General features: G+C 36.8%; 1 protein-coding gene across 2 annotated transcripts in view; it reads left to right on the top strand.

The window, feature by feature from the left end:
• The window catches only part of NUP155 (nucleoporin 155), a 65,215-nt gene extending 43,127 nt beyond the window's left edge, over window positions 1-22,088 (top strand). For both annotated transcript variants that reach the window (XM_081826004.1, XM_006730412.3), the window contains exons 23-35: window positions 1,082-1,273; window positions 1,940-2,078; window positions 2,795-2,930; window positions 3,809-3,962; window positions 4,168-4,272; window positions 5,340-5,494; window positions 6,619-6,748; window positions 7,894-8,007; window positions 8,762-8,882; window positions 9,329-9,439; window positions 12,637-12,773; window positions 18,948-19,054; window positions 19,626-22,088. In XM_081826004.1, the coding sequence (XP_081682130.1) occupies window positions 1,082-1,273; window positions 1,940-2,078; window positions 2,795-2,930; window positions 3,809-3,962; window positions 4,168-4,272; window positions 5,340-5,494; window positions 6,619-6,748; window positions 7,894-8,007; window positions 8,762-8,882; window positions 9,329-9,439; window positions 12,637-12,773; window positions 18,948-19,054; window positions 19,626-19,764 (1,740 nt within the window). In that variant the 3' untranslated portion in view covers window positions 19,765-22,088. The remainder of the gene's footprint in view (window positions 1-1,081; window positions 1,274-1,939; window positions 2,079-2,794; window positions 2,931-3,808; window positions 3,963-4,167; window positions 4,273-5,339; window positions 5,495-6,618; window positions 6,749-7,893; window positions 8,008-8,761; window positions 8,883-9,328; window positions 9,440-12,636; window positions 12,774-18,947; window positions 19,055-19,625) is intronic.
• Window positions 22,089-22,937: the final 849 nt, after the last annotated feature.

Here is a 22,937-nt window from a genome sequence, read left to right as displayed (position 1 = left end):
TAGGACACTGAGGGGAATGTATTCCTACCTATTATTGTGAACATTTCTAAACGTATACAAAAATAGAGTAAATACTATATTATAATCCCCATATACGCTTGTATTTAGCATTTTCTTTTTTTTATTTTTAAGATTTTATTTATTTATTTGACAGAGACACAGCGAGAGAGGGAACACAAGCAGGGGGGAGTGGGAGAGGGAGAAGCAGGCTCCCCGCTGAGCAGGGAGCCCGATGTGGGGCTCAATCCCAGAACCCTGGGATCATGACCTGAGCCGAAGGCAGATGCTTAACGACTGAGCCACCCAGGTGCCCCTTGTATTCAGCATTTTCAAGATTTTATCATCTTTTATTAATCTGTTCTCTTTTTCTTTACCAAATTACTTTAAAGATGATCCCAGATACTGTGTCATTTCACTCCCGTATAGTTTACTATGTATTTCTAAGGAAAGGTGTGATGTGAATCTGTCACGCCCATTGATTACCAAGGTTGACTCGGCTGATCTGACTGGCTAGGCAGTTGTCCCCTTTCTCCCTCACCACTCCATGTGCATCCCTTCCAAAGCTTTGTGCTCAAAGAGGATGACCTTCCCTGATAGAGGCGGACCATTCTTTGGTGAAGAGTATACGAGTAGCTGTGTGTCTCTGCTAGAACCTCCAAACGAGCTCTCAAGGTCCATTTGTAGGACCTGAGCTGAAATCAAGAGTGCTTAACCAACTGAGCCACCCAGGCGCCCTGTAAGCCCCAGATTTTTTAATGTAGCTAAGTGATTATTCTTTCTGGTTGTGACTAAAATCAGGAGACCTGGCTCTAATTTTGGATCTGCCTACATTTTACTTTTCTCATTTGTAAATTGAGAGATTTAGACTGGTCATACCGTGGGTTCTTTAACAATTTTCTATGATTCTGTGAAAGTTTGCAAAAATGTGCTAGTCTGTATAGTTTAGCATATTTTCCCTTTTGAATTATAGAGTCTCTTAATTTTTTGGTTATTTTAAATTGTTAAAGAAATTTTGTTCCGGGTAGAAATAGGATATTCCTATATTTTTGGTAGAAAAAAGGACTTTTTCTTATACTCCTAGGAATTTCAAGAGCAGCTGAAAATCACCACCTTTAAAGATCTGGTAATCAGGGACAAGGAACTGACCGGGGCATTAATTGCTTCTCTTATCAACTGCTACATCAGAGATAATGCTGCTGTTGATGGCATTAGTTTACACTTACAGGATATCTGCCCACTTCTGTATAGCACTGATGATGCAATTTGTTCTAAGGTATGATGCTTTATCAGCTATTTCAGTGTTCGTAAAGGGGGTTTCATGGTATAAAAAGCACAATAGAACTGGAATCAGAAACCATCTTTTACTTAACATATGACATCTCTTGGGTAGGTTTCCTAACCTCTCATGGCCTCGAGAGTCCTCATCTGTATGATGAGAGGAGTTGGAATACATCATTTCTTAAAATCCTTGTGTGTTTAAGTTTTTCATAATCTTGATAGTATTTTTAGACCATGTTTTTTTAAATGGTTAAATCTGTTTCTCCTTAGAAATTAAAAATTACTAAAACTTTAAGTCTATAATAAGTTAGAGTTAATTGGGCAATTTTTATTGATCCTTTCTTACAGGTTGAAAATAATTAAAAAAATCAGTATCACATGGACTGCCTGCTGACCAATAATGTATTGACTAGGCAAGAGGTTTACCAGTCAAAGCTATCTTGCTTAAAATATTTGTGAAAGGAATTAAAAATAGCTAGGATTTTTTTGGTCAAAAATTTTTCTGCCTAAAATTAAGAAGAAGTAAGTTTGTAGAGTTGTTTTTATTTTTTATGATAATAAACCAGATGTAAATTGAGACATAGACCAAGACTTATATTGATAACATCATCTATGTGCTGGATTTTACATCTTTTTAAGTTCCTGTCATCTCTGATTCTAGGCAAATGAACTCCTCCAGCGTTCCCGACAAGTTCAAAATAAGATTGAAAAGGAAAGAATGTTAAGAGAATCCTTAAAGGAATATCAGAAAATCAGCAATCAAGTGGACCTTTCCAGTGTTTGTGCTCAGTATAGACAAGGTGAGAAACAAAATGTTTTTCATATCTTTTTCTTAACTCAGGAGAAAAACGACTGAATAAAACAAGCTACTGATAAAGAGCCTCTTAGCAGAAGCAAACCCCTCTTTAACTTCACTTTCCCAAGTGATATGACGTGGGAAACTCATACCTTGTGTTTTAGTATTTGATGACTACACTAGCCTCTGCAAAAACTATAATGCTCTTTTTATATCTTGAAACATGTAACTTTTTAACACAGGAGTTTCAGTCCTTGTCCAGTTAAACTACTATCTGTATTAGATAGATTCTGGGTTACATTTATTTTTTGGATGCTTTAAATTCTTTTGACTGATTTTTAAAATAGTACCTGTCTGCTTGCTTTTAAATTACTTTAAATCAAATCTAGCGTAATGTAAAAGTAATAACTGTTAGCACAGATGCTGTTTTGAATTCTAAGATTTTTTTTCCATCAAGGAACTGAATCCATCCCTTTTATTATTCTAACTTTGAAAATTTTTTTCCATTGAAGAAAATACACTTAATAGCTGCCTTTTAGGCATGTTGGTACCTTATTCTTTGGTAGATTCCCCAAACATATTTTATATGATAGTGTTATCAAGGTGACTAGCATACAGTAGAGATGTAAAAACCTTGATCAGTATTTTTATAAACCAGCTAAGGAAGAATGCATCCAGCTTAATAAGCCTTATCTCTTTTTCCTTTTCCTTTCCCATTAGTCCGTTTTTATGAGGGTGTAGTGGAGCTCTCTCTTACTGCTGCAGAAAAAAAAGATCCTCAGGGTCTTGGACTTCATTTCTATAAACATGGAGAACCAGAAGAAGACATCGTGGGACTGCAGGCTTTCCAAGAAAGGCAAGTTTTATCACCTTACCTTCTTGTCAGCTTTTCTTGGTGTACAGTTTCATTGATTGTATTAGGAAAATAATATCTTAAGTACAACACTTATAAAATTGAATTATGCTTTCACTTAAAAATGTCTTTTTATCACGGGCCTAAATTAGGATTATAATTCTTAGTTTAGGGTTCAAGTTTTAGTCTGGTGGAAATTTTTTTTTTAAAGATTTTATTTATTCATTTGAGAGAGAGAGACAGAGCACAAGCAGGGGGGAGAGGCAGAGGGAGAGGGAGAAGCAGATTTCCCGCTGAGCTGGGAGCCTGATGTGGGGCTCGATCCCAGGACCTGGAGATCATGACCTGAGCTAAAGGCAGACACTCAGCCATCTGAGCCACCCAGGTGCCCCATAATCTGGTGGAAATTCTTAAGGACTTATAAATGTTTTTGAACTTGCCTCTGTGGCTTTTATGACACTTTACTAATGTCAATTTTAAATGAGATAACTTATTTGGAACCATTTCCCCCCGCCCACCTAATTTCTAGTTCTGGGTGAAGATTAGTATTTTATTTTATTTTATGCTACAATTTTTAAATGTTCACAAATTAGTAGTGACTGTTAAAGAAAAAAAAATGTGTGTCCATAAAGGAAATATATAACCTATCTAAAACATGTTTTTTATTAATATGTTAATTTTTATGACTTCACCCTTTTATGGTTAACCACATGTTTCTCAAACCTAGAGAAAGTATACAATTTATATTTTAATACCAAATATATGTGTGTGTGTACATATATCTCTTCCCCAAAATAGTCTTCAAATTATTCTGTATATTTAAATTAGTCAGTTGCTGTCTAATTAAATAATGCAGTTGCTTCTTTTCCATTCTTTTTCAGATTAAACAGTTACAAGTGTATTACAGATACACTTCAAGAATTGGTAAATCAAAGTAAGGCTGCTCCTCAGTCTCCCAGTGTACCCAAAAAACCTGGGCCTCCAGTATTGTCATCTGATCCCAATATGCTGAGTAATGAAGAAGCAGGACATCACGTAAGGGACACAGCATATTTTTATCCTGAAAATACATTGTTGAGAAGTTCTTTGTGGTAGTGGTAGCAGCTCCTCTTGGGAAAGGTAGTAGATCTTAGAAATAAACATTTAAAGATTCTTGATTTCAGGATTTTATAAGGCTGATGGTTATGATGTCCAGCAAGAGGGCCTTTAACTGCTAATTCTTACTATTTTTTTATTTTAGTTTGAACAAATGCTTAAACTGTCTCAACGATCCAAAGATGAGCTCTTTAGTATTGCCCTTTATAATTGGCTAATACAAGCTGATCTTGCAGATAAGTTATTACAGGTAAAAAAAAGTTTTTTTTTATTCTGGTATTGTTAATTTGTATTTTCAAGTAGCACATACATAGTTGAAGGAGGGGCACCTGGGTGGCTCAGTCGGTTAAGCATGTGCTTTTGGCTCAGGTCATGATCTCAGGGTCCTGAGATCAAGCTCTGCATTGGGCTCCCTGCTCAGCGGGGAGCCTGCTTCTCCCTCTCCCCTTGTCTGCCACTCCCCCTGCTTGTGCTCACTCAATCTCTTGCTCTCTCTCTCTCTGTCAAATAAATAAAATCTTTAAAAATAAATAAAAATAAAAAATACATAGATACAGGAAATTCATTTTCTTATCCTGAACCTATCATTAGGTGTTAGCGTCAAGCCAAGTAATGTAATATCTTTTCCTGGTGGGCAAAGTAAACTATTGCTCTAATTTTCTTGTTATTGTGAAGCTGATTTGGGTTGTTTATATTGTGGGATGGAAATCACTGGATTATGAATTAGGAGTTCTAAACTTGGCATTACCTCTGCCATTAATTCAGTATGTGACTTCATACGTGTCTTTTTACTATCCTAAGTCTCAGTATTCTTTAGTCTGTAAAATAAATGTGTGGCATTTGATAATGGCAAGGATGTCTTTGAGTTCCAAGTCTAGGAATCAGTAGCTGTGTTTTCAAAGTTTATTGAAATATTTGTAATTGGGGATGCCTGGGTGGCTTGGTCAGTTAAGCGTTCAACTCTTGATTTCGTCTCAGGTTATGATCCTTGGGTTGTGAGATGAAGCCTGCTTGGGGTTCTCTCCCCGCCCCCCATGCTCACTCTGTCTCAAAAAAATAAAAATTAAAAAAAAAATTTGTAACTGGATTATGATTAGTTTAATCAGCCTAATTCAACTTTTCATAGCAACTCTTTGGTTAACTCTGGGAAAAATCATTTATAATGAAAAAAGTTGCCCTCTGTTGTTGGATTATAATTTTGCTTGTGTATTCATGAAGTAAGACATACCTGTAGTTGACTTAAAAATGTTATAGTTACTACATAAAGGGCAAATGCCTAGTCCAGAAAATGTTTCTGAGTGACTGTATAATTTGCAGATTGCTTCTCCATTTCTGGAGCCACATCTAGTCCGAATGGCCAAAGTTGATCAAAACAAAGTTCGTTATATGGATTTACTCTGGAGGTATTATGAAAAGAACAGAAGCTTTAGTAATGCTGCTCGTGTCCTGTCCAAATTGGCTGACATGCATAGGTATGGTATAATACCCTTACTACTATGAATAATGATTGATAACTGACCTATAACTAGATACATCCAGATTTCAGAAATTAAATAAAACCTTATTCAGGTTATAGTATGTAGAGTTTTTATGCTTTTACTTGGATTTACCTAAAGTTTACAGTTTTTTTTTTCTTTTTTTTAATAGTGTATGGGAGATACTAAATACCCAAGACCCTCTCTAGTCAAACTGTCTTCTAAATCTCTTCTTTAAAGTATGTCTTTAGAGTCTTTCCTACTAAGCAGTTAATTAGTATTCTTAATTAAAAGGACAAAAACTTCTCAAAGGCTTTATAATTTTAAATGTTTTACTAATCCTAGACTAATTTCCTCTGCTCTATTATTGGTTTAAATTACCAAAAAATTTTTGAGTGTGTATGTTGAAGACTGTTAAGAATCTTATTAAAGAAAGCATTGAGGAGCGCCTGGGTGGGTCAGTTGTTAAGCGTCTGCCTTCGGCTTAGGTCACGATCCCAGGGTTCTGAGATCGAGCCCCGCATCGGGCTCCCTGCTCCGTGGGAAGCCTGCTTCTCCCTCTCGCCCACTCACCCTGCTGTGTTCCCTCTCTCACTGTGTTTTTCTCTGTCAAATAAATAAATAAAATCTTTAAAAAAACAAAACAAAACATTTTCCTTAGTGTTTAGAAGAATCCAAGTTTTAATATACTGAATTAAAGTTTTAAAATAGTTACTTTTTTGGATGTAAACTTAAGTATTTTTTTATTTGTTACCTTAAACTGTAGATCTCTTTTATTAGAAGTCCTCTAATATAGTTTTTTCTTTTTCTCTTTTTTTTAATCAAAGAGCAGGAACACAAGCCACAAGCAGGGGGAGTGGGAAAGGGAGAAGCAGGCTTCCCGCGGAGCAGGGAGCCTGATGCGGGACTCGATCCCAGGACCTGGGCTCATGACCTGAGCTGAAGGCAGATGCTTAACGACTGAGCCACCCAGGCACCCCCCTCTAATAGTTTTTTCAAGTTTCTAATGGCCTTTTATGTTCATTTGGTATATATAAAATAGTGCATCATAATTAATATATTTGTATATTGGATCCTTAAGAATTCATATAAATAAAAATAAGGTTCTCCCCTGCCCCCAGCACAGAAATTTCACTTCAGCAGCGACTAGAGTACATTGCTCGAGCCATTCTTAGTGCCAAAAGTTCCACTGCCATTTCATCGATAGCTGCGGATGGTGAATTCCTTCATGAATTAGAAGAAAAAATGGAAGTAAGCACTAAAGATACTTAAACTTTGCCTGCATTTATTCCATTTTCCCTTCTTCCCTCTAGTAAGTCATAAGTCAGTAGCAGTCAGTATTAGTAATTCTACTCTCTTCTGCCTATATGTATTTATTTTCATATTTAGACATAAATCTTTCATTGGGTCACAGGACATTGCTGTAATTAAATTTTTTCTCTGTGGCATTTCAAAAGTTTTTTTCCAACTATTCCAACACAAAGGAGATTATATCACATTTACCATTTATTCTGGAAGCTAATGAGTAGGTATGTGAAGTAGAGTAGGCTAACCTGCCCTAATTAAGAGACCCAAAAGTATATAATGGTCCAAATACAAAGGCTTATTTCTCATTCACAAATATCCAGAGTGGGTGTCCCTGATTAGCCAGTGGCTTTCTTCCACTTGATTGATTTTAATACCCAAGTTCTATTTTCTGGCTCTACCATTCCCTATGGCCTTACCTTTTTCTTCTGTCAGAGGGAGTAAGAGAAAAAAATCACATGTAATAAGCACATTCACTCTCTTAAAGACCTTCAGCCCTGAAATGACATACTTGACTTCCACTTACATTCCTTTGAAGAGAACTTAGTCTTAATGGCCCTATCTCCCTACAGAGGAGGTTGGAAAATAGGGTCTAGCCATTGTTTGGCTGCAGTAGTGGGAGAGATGGGTGTTTAGCGTGGTAGCAAGGGCGCTCTGCCATAGTAAACTTCCTGTGAGATCTTTTATGTTGTGATGAAGAGCTGCCAGTTTGTTACGATAGAAATCTTCATTCGTTCATTTTTTTTTAATTGAAGTATAATTGACACATACCATTATATTAGTTCAGGTATACAATGTAATGATCCAGTATTTTTAGATATTGCAAAATGATCACCATAATAAGTCTAATTAACATTTATCACCATATACGTAATTACAAAAATCTTGTGATAAGAACTTTTACAGTCTATTTTCTTCAACAACTTTCAAATATGCAATACAGTATTATTAACTCTAGTCACTATGCTGTTATTTATACATTGTTTTTACTTTAACCAACTTAAAGTCAGATGCTAGGAATCATTCCTTCAAGTACTTGTTGATTTATCATCAAGAACTTGAGACTTGCTTTTTTTTTTAATCCAAACTAGGTTGCTAGGATCCAACTTCAGATACAAGAGACACTACAAAGGCAGTATTCCCATCATTCTTCTGTACAGGATGCAATTTCTCAGCTGGATTCTGAGCTAATGGACATAACTAAGGTAATAAAAAAGCAAGGTGAATTCCTGTAGCAGTCACCTAATATCTACAAATTCCTTGGTTGTTTTTTTTTTTTTTTTGCATTCTGTAGTAGAATGCAAAAAATGTGGAGATAATCTGTCTCCACAAAATTAAGATAAGCCGTCCTGGGGAGCATGTTGCTGGACTGACAGATCACTGCTGTGGTATCTGACTCTTAGGAAGAGCTAACCTGCTCTTTATGGGCTGTTTTCTCTCAAGAATCTCTCAGCCTCACATCAAGCTTCCTTAAACCTCCTGCCATCTATTTTATGGCCTTGCTTATTGTCTTGGAAAAGTAACCTATCTTTGCTTATCTCTCCAAGCTGCTCCCACTCTGTACTTCAGAGCAGTTCCTTTTTCAATAACTCTTGGACATTTCTCCAAGTACCATGAAGCACCCTGAGACTTGTGTTTCCATGTTTCTAGGATTCTTTAAATCCTGATTTAGACAATGCTAATTTTAAAAGACATGTTATTGCAGTATCTTCCTGCCAGCCGAGGGGCGGGGGGGCTGTGGAGGCACACATGTTGGAATCTATTTAAATGCGTTTACCAAGCCTTCACCATTCTTAATCTGGAGTTATGACCAGCTGCATGTCATCACATCTTTACATCGTATTTTAAGAACTTTGGATAAAATCTTTGATCATTTTTAATTTTCAAGGAGTGCATCACTATTAATTTCTGACTCTTGACCTCTGGTTGTATGTATAATGTTGGCATTTTCTCCGACAGCTTTATGGGGAATTTGCTGACCCATTTAAACTTGCAGAGTGTAAACTTGCAATAATTCATTGTGCTGGTTATTCAGACCCTATATTGGTGCAGACACTTTGGCAAGATATCATAGAGAAAGGTAAGTGCTCACTTACAGGTATATTAGCATACGTTATTTAGTGACTTGGTAGAGGAATGCAAACTGCTAGTGGCTTTCATACATCTAGAGCTCATGAAAATTGTATATACCTAAGTAGAGGCTAAGTGGAGGGTACCTGGATGTGGTGGAGGGTGGTCCTCTAGAGAATGTCCTCAATTTATATTGGAGAGGACTGAGAAAAGGATGTGTCATTTTTGGTTGTACTTCTTAATAAGGGATTCTGAGACACTTTCCTCAGAATCCTATAACCAGTGTCTGGTAAGAGGAAAGTATTTCAGACACTAACAGAAACACAGTATCTGCTCATTATGTTAGAATATCATTTGTAGGCTATTTTGTACCTTGAAATAGAATAAAATAGCCAATTTAAACAATTGCACATTAAAAACAGTTTGGGTTTCTAATGGCATGTCTTTTTCTTGCAGAATTGAATGAAAGTGTAGCGTTGAGCTCCTCAGATAGAATGCATGCTCTTAGTCTCAAGGTTGTGCTCCTTGGCAAAATTTATGCTGGCACACCTCGCTTCTTTCCTTTAGGTAAGCAGTAACCTTAAGTGCTATCATGGGTGTTGTGTTTTTTCTTTTGATGGTTTTCTTCATTGACATGGAAAGATAATGTTCTTCAGGGTGGAATTGTTCCTTTGTTGCTGTTTAGCTCAGCTGTTTAATTCTACCTCTCCAGAAAGACCTCCAAAGATAACAGAATTTGTTGACAAATAGTTAGGTATGAAACCTTCTTTGACCTTGTAAGTTTATATATCTGTCTGGGGAATAGTGCTAACAGACGGTAATGATTATATTGTTGGTAACCCTCTACAAGTTTAAAGAGGAAAGAAAAATGGCTAGTGTTTTTCTGCATGGGCAATCTGTGATTGCTTCAACTGCTCTTATTATATATATATATATATATTTTTTTTTTTTAAGAGTTTATTTATTTGATAGAGAGAGACACAACGAGAGAGGGAACACAAGCAGGGGGAGTGGGAGAGGGAGAAGCAGGCTTTCCGCGGAGCAGGGAGCCCGATGCGGGGCTCAATCCTGGAACCCCAGGATCATGACCTTAGCCAAAGGCAGACGCTTAACGACTGAGCCACCCAGGCGCCCCTCTGCTCTAATTATATTGAGGACATATTTTTCTTTAAAATAACAAATATTTGGGGCACCTAGGTGGCTCAGTTGGTTGTGTGGCTGACTCTTGATTTTGGCGTCATGATCTAAGGGTCCTGGGATCAAGCCCCGATTTGCATTGGACTACCCGCTGACCAAGTACTCAGCTCTAGAATTCTCCCTCTCCCTGTGATGACCCTCCCCCTGCTCACACTCTCTCTCCCTCTCAAATAAATCTTTTAAAAAAGCAAATAATTGTGTTAAAAATGCAATTTTTTGAACCCTTTAATCAGCTATATTACTATAATTGTTATGTATATGACTCTAATTATTAGAGATTTGCCAATGTATAATGTTTTCTTCAGTTGTAAAACAATAGAATCAGGGTGCCTGAGTGGCTCAGTTGGTTAAGCATCCAACTCTTGATCTCAGCTCAGGCCTTGATCTCAGGGTCATGAGTTTAAGTCCCACATTGGGCTCCATGCTGGGCTTATAGCCTACTTAAAAAAATAAAAAATAAAAGAATAGAATCAACATAAATATATCTGTAAAGTAGGATGTTAAGCATCCGGGATCTTTGAAAAATATTGAGAACCAGGAAAATGCTCACAACATAACATTAAATTGTTTATTTAATGAGGATAGAGACTTTTTTATAGGACCATCTCTGATTTATGACTTATTTTCTGGAAATGGCAAGAAATAAAGTCATTATAATCTTGTAAGTATAGTATTTAAAACTGCCACTCTGGGGCGCCTGGGTGGATCAGTTGGTTAAGCGTCTGCCTTCCGCTCAGGTCATGATCCTGGAGTCCCGGGATCAAGTTCCACATCAGGGTTCCCTGCTCGTAGGGGAGTCTGTTCTCCCTCTGACCCTCCCCCCTCTCACGTTCTCTCTCTCTCTCTCTCTCATTCTCTCTCTCAAGTAAATAAATCTTAAAAAAAAAAAACTGCCATGCTATTTCATTAATGAGAAAAAGAAAAAATTAAAGCTTAATAGTTTTAATAATAAAAAGGCCACATTTGGGGAGAGGGGTGGGAGGATGGGTTAGCCTGGTGGTGGGTATTGAGGAGGGCACATTCTGCATGGAGCACTGGGTGTTATGCACAAACAATGAATCATGGAACACTTCATCTAGAACTAATGATGTAATGTATGGGGATTAACATAAGAATAAAAAAAAAAAGGCCACATTATACATAATTTTTTTTAGGGTATTTCTGCTTCAACTTAGATTTTTAATTTTTGAGCCTAGTAAAGTTTAGGGTAGAAGAGGCCTTTCTTCTTCTTTGGTCCATCTTTCAATGGCAAACAAGCCCCAGGGGGCTTCAAACCAGAACAAATTTAGAGTTTTTAGAAATTTGATCACCTGCACAAAAGTTTTGTATGGTAGATTCTGGGATAGTTGCAGGTTCAGTCATTGGCAGTCTTTTCAGTGATTCTTCTTGCCTGTGGATATGCACATTGGTCAGTCGCAGATTTCAAGGATCATAAATATGAATGTGATTGTTACTATTACGATCTTACTTACGATATGACAGGTAGTAAAAAGTGAGAATGGGGCTAAAATTAGAACCATCAAAATAAATAACTTAGACATCTGAGGGGGTGAGGCACTTAAAAACACATTTAATATTGGGCCTCCTGGGTGGCTCAGTCGTTAAGTGTCTGCCTTTGGCTCAGGTCATGATCCCAGGGTCCTGGGATCGAGCCCCGCATAGGGCTCCCTGCTCGGCAGGAGGCCTGCTTCTCCCTCTCCCCCTGCTTGTGTTCCTGCTCTCACTATCTCTCTCTCTGTCAAATAAATAAATAAAATCTTAAAAAAAAAAACCCACACATTTAATATTTCTAAAATCAGGATGCAGTAACCCTTCTTTTCTGAAAAGCTGTTAAACTGAGGATTCAGTGGGTCCTCTCCAATAGTGGGATTATGAATGGTCTCTATTTCATGTACCTTTCTGTATTTTCCAAACTCACCAAAATGTAGTTTTTTCCTAATAGCTTTAAATTATATAGCACATTCACAGTTGTGCAACAGTCACCACAATTAAATTTAGACCATTTTCATCACCACAGAAAGAAACCATGTACCTATTAGCAATCACTCCCTATTCCTTCCCACTTTCCAGCCCTAGGCAATCACTAATCTACTTTATATCTCTATATATTTGCCTATTCTGATATATCACTTATTTTTATAAAAATTTTTTTTTTGAAAATTGGTTTTCTTTTTTTAAAGATTTTATTTATTAGAGAGAGTGCACAAGCGGGGCGGGGAGGGGAAGAGGGAGAAGCAGACTCCCCTCTGAGTGGGGAGCCCCATGCAGCACTCAATTCCAGGACCCTGAGATCATGACCTGAGCTGAAGGTAGCAGCTTAACCAGCTGAGCCACCCAGGCTCCCCGGGACTTAATAATTCTGTACCAACAATAGAGTAATGAAGTGAGGTGAAGGACCTGTTAACTAACCTTACCGGAGTAAACATTTCACAATGTATATATGTATCACATCATCATGTTCTATACCTTAAAGTTACACAATGTATGGCTATTTTATCTCAGTAAGTGGGGGGGGAGGGGGCGGGAAGAGTTAACAATTCTAATTTCTGATCTTTTTCCTTCTCCAGATTTTATTGTGCAGTTTTTAGAGCAGCAAGTTTGTACTTTGAACTGGGATGTAGGTTTTGTAATACAGACAATGAATGAGATTGGAGTGCCATTACCTAGACTACTGGAAGTATATGATCACTTGTTCAAATCACGGGTAAGGAAAATATTAAATAAAATGAAATAATTTAAAGTTAACAAACCTTTTTTAGTTAAAAGAATATTTTGATTGTATGTTTATAAGTGTCTCGTCATCTGATAAAATTACATCAGAAATATGCTTCATTGTTTGAATATAAGAAATTATCATACTTTAGATTTTTAAAATTGATAATGAGTTGCTTTGCTGTATATCATGATAAAAATCAAATATTTCTTAGTAAACATATTTGCTTTACTCTTTGTGTAATAGGCTAAGCCCATCATTAAGAATCACCATTTGCTTTACAAGAACAAAATAATAGTGTATTTATTCCCTATAACTTTATCTAAAATATCAGTGCTCAAAGATCTTCCTCACCACAAGAAAAAAACTTTGCAATTGTGATGGTGATGCGTGGTAACTAGACTTACTATGGTGATTATGTCTAATACTGATTTGCTATTGTATATTTACAAATAACAAATCATATGTTGTATACCTGAAAATGATACGATGTTATGTCTCAGTTATACCTCAGTTAAAAAAAAATCTTTCTCACCTTATTGAACCTTAACAGACTATATATTTTATAATTTTTATTCTAAGATAAAAGATCCAAATAAAACCTTGTTGACCTATATCATGTCTTTTATGGTAACACCATCAAAACATTTATGCAGTGCTTTACAGGGCACTTGTATATCTCATTTAAGCCTCAAAATGAACCTATGATAGGAAATGAGCATCTGACAAGGGCAGAGATTTTAAATGAATAACCTACTCAAGTCACATGGCTAGTTATTGGTATAGCCAGAATGAGAATTAAGATTCTTTGCTGGTTTAGTCAGACTAAGTCTATATAGGTTTAAAGTAAAAGGGGTATCACAGCTGACAAGAAGAAAATAAAAAAAATAAGTGCAGTAAAATAAGCATTTAATATTATATGGTTACTAAACTATCTGGTCATGGTTAATATTTGAAAATCATTAAAAACTGCATTGTGGAAAAAAAAAACTGCATTGTGATGTTATTTAGGAAAAATGACCCACTTTGTAGAGCTTGCAAATTTCCTGTTTAGGAACCTGTGTTTCCTCTTGACAGGTGTGAGGAGGTATCTCATTGTGGTTTTGATTTGTATTTCCCTGATGATGAGTGATGTTGAGCTTTTTTCATGTGTCTGTTAGCCATTTGTATGTCTTCTGACCATTTCTTAACTGGATTATTTGTTTTGGGGTGTTGACTTTGATAAGTTCTTTATACATTTTGGATACTAACTCTATATCAGATATGTCCTTTGCAAATATCTTTTCCCACTCCATTGGTTGCCTTTTCGTTTTGTTGACTGTTTCCTTTGCTGTGCAGAAACTTTATCTTAATGAAATCCCTATAGTTCATTTTTGCTTTTCTTTCCCTTGCTTCTGGAGACATGTCTAGTAAGAAGTTGCTGTGGCCAAGGTCAAAGAGATTACTGCCTGTGTTCTCCTCTGGGATTTTGATGGATTCCTCTCTCACATTTCGGTCTTTCGTCCATTTTGATTTTTTTTTTAATTATTTATTTAACTGTATAAAACATTTAATTTATTGGTCTTTTGGGGGTATTTGATGTATCTCCAGTGTATTACAACTGAGCCATTAATCTTGTCGCTTCATCAACATTAACTGGTTCATTTTCATGACACTGCTGAGGAATCAGCTGTTTCTGCAAGGGTTCAAAGGAAAGGCCTTTTGAGAAATGGGCAAGTTCCTTTTGTATATCTACAAAAGCTTTATTCACTCTTAATTTTTTCATCATTCACAATGTTTATCTTCAGTGCTCGCTTCGGCAGCACGTATACAATGTTTATCTTCTTAAAATTAGTGGTAGGGCGCCTGGGTGGCTCAGTTGGTTAGGCGACTGCCTTCAGCTCAGGTCATGATCCTGGAGTCCCGGAATCGAGTCCTGCATCGGGCTCCCTGCTCAGCGGGGAGTCTGCTTCTCCCTCTGACCCTCCCCCCTCTCATGTGCTCTCTCTCTCATTCTCACTTTCTCAAATAAATAAATAAAATCTTTTAAAGAAAAGATTAGTGGTAACTGGTTTTGCTTTGTTTTTAGACTTAAAGTTTTTTTGGCTGGCTGTATGAAATACATTCCTGGATTTCTGCCCTCTTAGTTTGTTCTTGGCCATTGTCTTCAGTACCCTCGTGAAGCAGCTCATGCTCCGGGTGATGCCATCTGCACGCAGAAGATCTTCAGGAAGTTCCTTGAATTTATTTTTTTGTATGGTGTAAAAAAGTGGTCCAGTTTCATTCTTCTGCATGTAGCTGTCCAATTTTCCCAACACCATTTGTTGAAGAGACTTTTTTTCCATTGGATATTTTTTCCTGTTTTGTTGAAGATTAGTTGACCATATAGTTGTGGGTCCATTTCTGGGCATTCTGTTCTGTTCCATTGATCTGTGTGTCTGTTTTTGTGCCAGTACCATATTGTCTTGATTACAGCTTTGTAATACGGCTTAAAGTTCAGAATTGTGATGTCTCCAGCTTTGGTTTTCTTTTTTTCAACATTACTTTGGCTATCTGGGTTCTTTTCTAGTTCCATACAAATTTTAGGATTGTTTGTTCTAGCTCTGTGAAAATTGCTGGTGTTATTTTGATAGGGATTGCATAAATATGTAGATCGCTTGGGTAATACAGACATTTTAACAATATTTGTTCTTCCACTCCGTGAGCATGGAACGTTTTTCCATTTCTTTGTTTCATCTTCAATTTCTTTCATAAGTGTTCTATAGTCTTAGTACAGATCTTTTACCTCTTTGGTTAGGTTTGTTCCTAGATAGTTTATGGTTTTTGGTGCAGTTGTAAATGGGATCGATTCCTTGATTTCTTTTTCTCCTGTTTCATTATTGCTGTATAGAAATGCAACAGACTTCTGTGCATTGATTTTATATCCAATTTTGCTGAATTCCTGTATCAGTTCTAGCAATTTTTGGGGGGAGTCTTTTGGATTTTCTACATAGAGTATCATGTCGTCTGTGAATAGTGAAAGTTTGACTTCTTGCCAATTTGGATGCCTTTTATTTATTTTTGTTGTCTGATTACTGAGGCTAGGACTTCCAGTTCTGTGTTGAACAACATTGGTGAGAGTGGACATCCCTGTCTTGTTCCTGACCATAGCGGAAAAGCTATGTTTTTTTCCCCATTAAGGATGATATTACCTGTCGGTCTTTTGTATATGGTCTTTATGATGTTGAGGTATGTTCCTTCTATCCCTACTTTCTTGAAGGTTTTTATCAAGAAAGGATGCTGTATTTTGTCAGATGCTATTTCTGCGCCTATTGAGAGCATCATATGGTTCTTATCCTTTCTTTTACTAATGTGGTCTATCACATTGCTTGATATGTGGGTATTGAACCACCCCTGCAGCCCAGGAATAAATCCCACTTGGTTGTGGTGAATAATCCTTTTAATGTAATGTTGGATCCGATTAGCTAGTATCTTGCTGAGAATTGTTTTTTTAAGATTTATTTATTTATTTATTTGAGAGAGGGAGAGCATGCGCAGGGGAAGGGGCTAAGGGAGAGAGAGAATCCTCAGTCTGACTCCCTGCTGAGCACTGAGCCCAATGCAGGGCTTGATCCCAGGACCGTAAGATCATGACCTGAATCAAAATCAAGAGTTGGCTGCTTAATTGAGCCACCCAGGAGCCCCTTGTTGAGAATTTTTGCATCCATGTTTATCAGGGATATTGGTCTATAATTCTCCTTTTTTAAAAATTTTATTTATTATTTTAGAGAGAGTGCGCGAGCAGGGTGAGGGGCAGAGGGGGAGGGAGAGGGACAAGCAGACTCTGCGCTGAGCATGGAGCCCACTGCGGGGCTCAGTCTCACGACCCTGAGATCATGACCTGAGCAGAAATCAAGAGTCCAATGCTCCACTGACTGAGCCATCCAAGAGCCCCCTGTAATTCTCCTTTTTAGTGGGGTCTTTGTCTGATTTTTGGAATCAAGGTAATGCTTGCCTCATAGAATGAGTTTGGAAGTTTTCCTTTCATTTCTGTTTTTTGGAACAGTTTCAGAAGAATAGGTATTCTTTTTTAAATGTTTGGTAGAATTCCCCTGGGAAGCCATCCATCCCTGGACTCTTGTTTGTTGAGAGTTTTTTTTTTTTTTTTAAAGATTTTATTTATTTATTTGTGTGAGAGAGAGCACATGAGAGGGGGGAGGGTCAGAGGGAGAAGCAGACTCCTTGCCGAGCAGGGAGCCCGATGTGGGACTCGATCCAGGGACTCCGGGATCATGACCTGAGCCGAAGGCAGTCGCTTAACCAACTGAGCCACCCAGGCGCCCGAGAGATTTTTGATTACTGATTCAATTTCTTTACTGATTATGGGTCTATTCAGATTTTCTATTTCTTCCTGTTTCAGTTTTGGTAGTTTATATGTTTTTAGGAATGCATCCATTTCTTCCAGATTGCCTAATTTATTGGCATATAATTGCTCCTAATATTCTCTTATAATTGTATTTCTGCAGTGTTGGTTGTGATCTCTTTCATTCGTAATTTTATTTATTTGGGTCCTTTCTGTTTTCTTTTTGGTAAGTCTTGCTAGGGGTTTATCAGTTTTCTTAATTCTTTCAAAGAACTATCTCCTAGTTTCATTGATCTGGTCTAGTTGTTTTGTTTTCTATATCATTTATTTCTGCTCCTAGCTTTATTATTACCCTTCTTCTGCTGGCTTAGGCTTCATTTGCTGTTCCTTTTCTAGCTCCTTTAGGTGTAAGATTAGGTTGTGTATTTGAGACTTTTCTTGCTTCTTGAGGTAGGCCTGTACTGCTATGTATTTCCCTCTTATGACTGCTTTTGCTGCATCCCAGAGGTTTTGGACCATCATGTTTTCATTTTCAGTTGCCTTCATGTATTTTTTTTTTTTCTTTAATTTCCTGGCTTATCGGTTCATTCTTTAGTAGGATATTCTTTTTTTTTTTTTTTAAGATTTTATTTCTTTATTTGAGAGAGAGGAGAGAGAGCGTGCATGCAAGGTAGGGAGAGGGGCAGAGGGAGATGGAGAAGCAGGCTCCCCACTTAGCAGGGAGCCTCCCTGATGCAGGGCTCTATCCCAGGACTCCAGGATCATGACCTAAGCCAAAGGCAAATACTTAACTGAATGAGCACCCAGGTGCCCCTAGTAGGATGTTCTTTAACCTCCATGTATTTGTGGTCTTTCCAAATTCAGGTTACATAGCATTGTGGTCTGAAAATAATGCATGGTATGATCCCAGTCTTTTTGTACTTTTTGAGGCCTGATTTGTGACCCAGTATGTGATCTATTCTGGAGAATCTTCCATGTGCACTTGAAAAGAATCTGTATTCTGCTGTTTTAGGTTAAAATGCTCTGAATATATCTGTGAAGTCCATTTGGTCCAGGGTGTCATTCAAAGCCTTTTTTCCTTGTTGATCTTCTGTAGATGATCTGTCCATTGCTGTGAGTGGGGTGTTACAGTCCCCTACTGTTACTGTATTATTATCAATGAGTTTCTTTAAGTTTGTTATTAATTGGTTTATATATTTGGCTGTTCCCAAGTTAGGGACATAAATATGTACAATTGTTAGATCTTGTTGGATAGACACCTTTATTATGGTAAAATGCCCTTCATCATGTCTTATTACAGTCTTTGGTTTAAAATCTACTTTGTCTGGGGGCGCCTGGGTGGTTCAGTCAATGAAGCACCCGCCTTTGGCCCAGGTCATGATCCCAGGGTTCTGGGATTGAATCCCCCATCGGGCTCCCTACCTGCTTCTCCCTCTGCCTGCAGCTCTTCCTGCTTGTGCTCTGACAAATAAATACATAATAACAAAAATCTTATAAATAAAATCTAGTTTGTCTGATGTAAGTATGGCTACTCCAGCTTTCGTTTCTTTCTTTCTTTCTTTCTTTCTTTCTTTTTTCCTTTCTTTCTTTCTTTCTTTTTTTTTGATGTCCATTTGCATGATTATGGTTCTCTATCCCCTCACTTTCAATCTGCAGGTGTCCTCACAGAATAGTGAGAACCGTCAGCAAACCCAGTGTCACAGTGCTCCTGCGTTAAATGCTTATTTTAATATTGGGAAATTTTGCCTGGGACTCTGATAACTGGTTTAACTAATAACATAAATGGTTGAAAAATCAGTTGACACAGTTTGCTTTACAACTCGTGACTTATATTTTCTTTATAGGATCCATTCTGGAACAGAATGAAGAAGCCACTGCACCTTTTGGATTGTATACATGTACTGTTGGCAAGATATGTTGAGAATCCTAGCCAGGTTTTAAATTGTGAGAGGTAACTATGAATTAGGTATTGTGTTATGGCAAAAGCTTAAATGTTTTCTAATAAGTATCTGAGCAATAAAGTTAGAATGGGGGAAGATATGGAGATTAACTATTTGAATGATATCAGCATGTATGAAAGGTTAGAGTTTTTTCCATTTTTCACCCCCCATCCTGAATCCTTTCTATAGGTAAATGATGTAATTTTTGAATTATTTCTAAACTCTTTCTGCATTGAATTAGTGATCTAGGGCAATTCAGTTATGTCTTTGAGATTATTGACCATTAGAAGGTATATTTGTTTGAAAAGACCAAAAGAATGTAAATAATTTAATATTAATTTAAGGAATCATCCTTACTGCCTCCTTCCCATTATAATCTTCCAAAGGAATATGGTGGTCATGTGGTAATTCACCTACCCCCTGCATTTCTTGTCTGTTTTCATTTATTTACCATTTACTTAATCGTATGCTCCTTGCTCTTTCTGGGACTATAGTAAGTTTAGCAGAAGTTGGAGAGAAGTCTTACAGGAGGAAATGTTTCTAAATGTATCAATAGTTGATCGGGTATCTTTTCCTTTACAGGAGAAGATTTACGAATCTGTGCCTGGATGCCATTTGTGGTTATCTGGTTGAGCTTCAGTCTATGAGCTCTTCAGTGGCAGTACAAGCCATCACGGGAAATTTTAAATCTCTCCAGGCTAAACTAGAACGGCTTCATTAATTATTGTAATGTATTGTCGTCCATGCATTTTAATCTGTAAAATAAAAGCTCAGTTGGGTCCAGATATCAGGTGCTTTAAATCTAAGAATTTAAGAACAATTTTAATAGAAATGTGTTTTTAACAAGTGGCTAATATCTACAAACAGTACATTTGCCAGATGAATTATTTTTTATTACTATTTTGTTTTTTAATAATCAGGTTTAAAAAACAAGTGAAATAAGATTACTTATTTTAACACAAAGATAAAAACATTTAGAAATTCTTATTTTTAATTTAATGAAGGCAGAAATTTTGAATTTATACTATTCATTTTCAAGTTAGTCCAAGGATATTGATATCAAAACTTCAATAGGCTAGCTGAGCAAGTCCCATAACACTGGATTCTACAGTAATCCTAATATAGGCAAATAAACACTGTCTCTTAAAAAATCATTTAGGTTTGGGTTCATCTTTGGAAAGAAATTTCTTCTACCTACTAATTTTGTCAATTGTAATTCTTGAAGATATTCTTGGCTGTTTTTTGAGCAGGTGGCAAACGTGTAACTAATATTCTATGTCCTAAAAACCTACACAAGGAGATACTGTTTTCCATTTAGTGTCTACCTACCAGTCCTTGTGACTGATTACCGACTGCATTAAAGCAGTGGTTCTCAAAGTGTGTGCACCAAACCAGCATAGAAGCCTCATCTGGGAATTTGCTCCCTGTTTGATTCTTTTTCCTCCCAATCAGTAACCACAACAAATGAGTTTTACCCAAGACACAATATATAAAGTAAAATTGTTAGTAATGTAGTTTTTAGTCTTCAACAAATTGGAATAACGAAACCAAGTCATGGCAACAACAAGGAAGGAGAATAGAGTGGGAATGACCAGGACTAACAAAAAAGCAAGGACATGGACTTCTTTCCTCTCACCTGTTATGCCATCAAGAGTAATTACCTTCTGCTTATTGTCATTGAAGCAGGTTTAACAATTTTTATAGTACATTTTGAAAATAATTTTCCTTCCCGTTTTTTCCCAAGATCATAGGTTGACCTTTTTTGTATTTATTCTCTTAGAATTTAGCTCCCTTTTTCCTGTAATCTAATACATAATATTTAATAGACTGTCAAAATGTCACTCATTAGGTACCACTACCTCTCATATTTTTCAGCTTTCAGTTCCTTAAGTTCAGTTTTTTTGAATATGTAAAATGAATGTAAGTTATGCATTGTTAATCTGTAAACTTAAAATTCTTTACGTCTACTTAAAATGAAAGTCTTGCTTAAATGTTATTTAGCTGTGACTCCAATTCTGCTATAAATATATATATTTTTAAGCCCATTTACACACAAGCATATTAATATATATGTTAAATATACTCAACTCACGATATTGAAGCTACATCTTTTAAAAGGACTATAAGCTAGCATGGCTAAATGGTCCTTAGGAGTCAGACATCTGAACCCTGTTCCTTTTATCACAGAGCACTTTTGAGAGGGTTTAACAGTTCCAGCTGCATAGCAGATGTTTTCCATACCCTTGGGAGGGAGAGATCCCTAAGAGAACTTAGGTCCCCTCCTTTTTAGCTCTCTAGAACAGTGTTTCTAAAACTTGTAATTTGTAAGAATCACCTGGATAACCTGCTAAAACAGATGTTCCACCTCTAATGTGATGCTGATACTGGTGGTCAGTGGATCAAACTTGGAGTAGCATTGTTCTAGCACATTTATCCACTGTATTAATATATCTTGTACTTGTTTATTCAACACATTATTTCTTTATAGTGACTATTAAACATATACAGGCAACGAATAATAAGTTGAACATTATTTATGAAACAGTGCATTCATCGTAGGCAATGACGAGTCACTGAAGATCTTGATTGTGACAAATTTTTTTAGGTAGATCATTTTCATTTGGCAAAATGGTCAGGAAAGAAGAGAAAAATCTATTTTGAGTAACTGTGCAAGGTATGGGATATTGACCCTGAAATGCATGTGATGTATGTTCAACATTTCTTTAGTTATAACATATGTGACTTACTAGTGACTTTTTCATTGAACACTTCTCTGCTAATCACTTGCATTTCCTCCATGTTTATGTTATATAGTTAATTTCAATCTCAGGATTCACAGATTGCTCATTCTCTTCCTCAGGATACTTCCCACCTCTTTTTTCCTCTTACTCATGAGAGGAAAAATTATGATAGTGATACAGTTGTATCAAGAAAATGAAGAACTGGAATATTGAATGTAAAGGTCTTGAAAGGGCACATAATTTTCTTTCATTTTCTATCAGTTTCTTCATTTAAATTCTCTTAATAAAGCTTTTTTTTCCAGAATATTTTTTAGTCTTCTAGTGAATCATTTAAACTCTTCAAACTTTCATTTTCCTAAGAAACAAATTTTTTAGGACACCTAGGTGGCTCAGTCAATGAAGCACTTGCCTTCGGCTCAGGTCATGATCCCAGAGTCCTGGGATTGAGCCCCTCATCCGGCTCCTTGCTCAGCAAGGAGCCTGCTTCTCCCTCTCCCTCTGCCACTCCCCCTACTTGTGTTCTCTCACTCTCTCTCAAATAAATAAATAAATAAAATCTTAAAAAAAAAATTTCTTGGGGCGCCTGGGTGGCTCAGTCGTTAAGCATCCGCCTTCGGCTCAGGTCGTGGTCCCAGGGTCCTGGGATCGAGCCCCGCATCAGGCTCCCGGCTCAGGGAGTCTGCTTCTCCCTCTCCCACTCCCCCTGCTTGTGTTCCCTCTCTGGCTTTCTCTCTGTCAAATAAATAAAATCTTTAAAAAAGAAAAATTTCCTCATAAGAAGACTAAAGCTAAATGATAAGACTTTTTCTTTTAAAGATTTTATTTATTTGAGAGAGGGCACGAGAGGGGGGAGGGTCAGAGGAAGAAGCAGACTCCCCACTGAGCAGAGAGCCCAACTCGGGACTTGATCCAGCAGGCATTCATCCTACTGAGCCACTCAGGTGCCCCTAAATGATAAGACTCTTAAATCCAAAAACTTATAAGAACACTTCTCTGCTATAATAATAATATAATAATCATATTATTAAAAAAATCTATTTTTATTCAATTTTGTTCTACACTTCAAATATTTAACAATACTATTATTTTTACTTTTTTTCATTGCAAATAAACATTTCTAAACTGCATCATGACGTTTTAAATTAAAATTTTG

The sequence above is a fragment of the Leptonychotes weddellii genome, chromosome 7 (assembly GCF_054177405.1).
Source record: "Leptonychotes weddellii isolate Sample4059 chromosome 7, ASM5417740v2, whole genome shotgun sequence".
NCBI classification, from domain to species: Eukaryota; Metazoa; Chordata; class Mammalia; order Carnivora; family Phocidae; genus Leptonychotes; species Leptonychotes weddellii.
The sequence above is the reverse complement of the archived record's forward strand: the minus strand, read 5'-3'. Positions and strand labels throughout refer to the sequence as shown.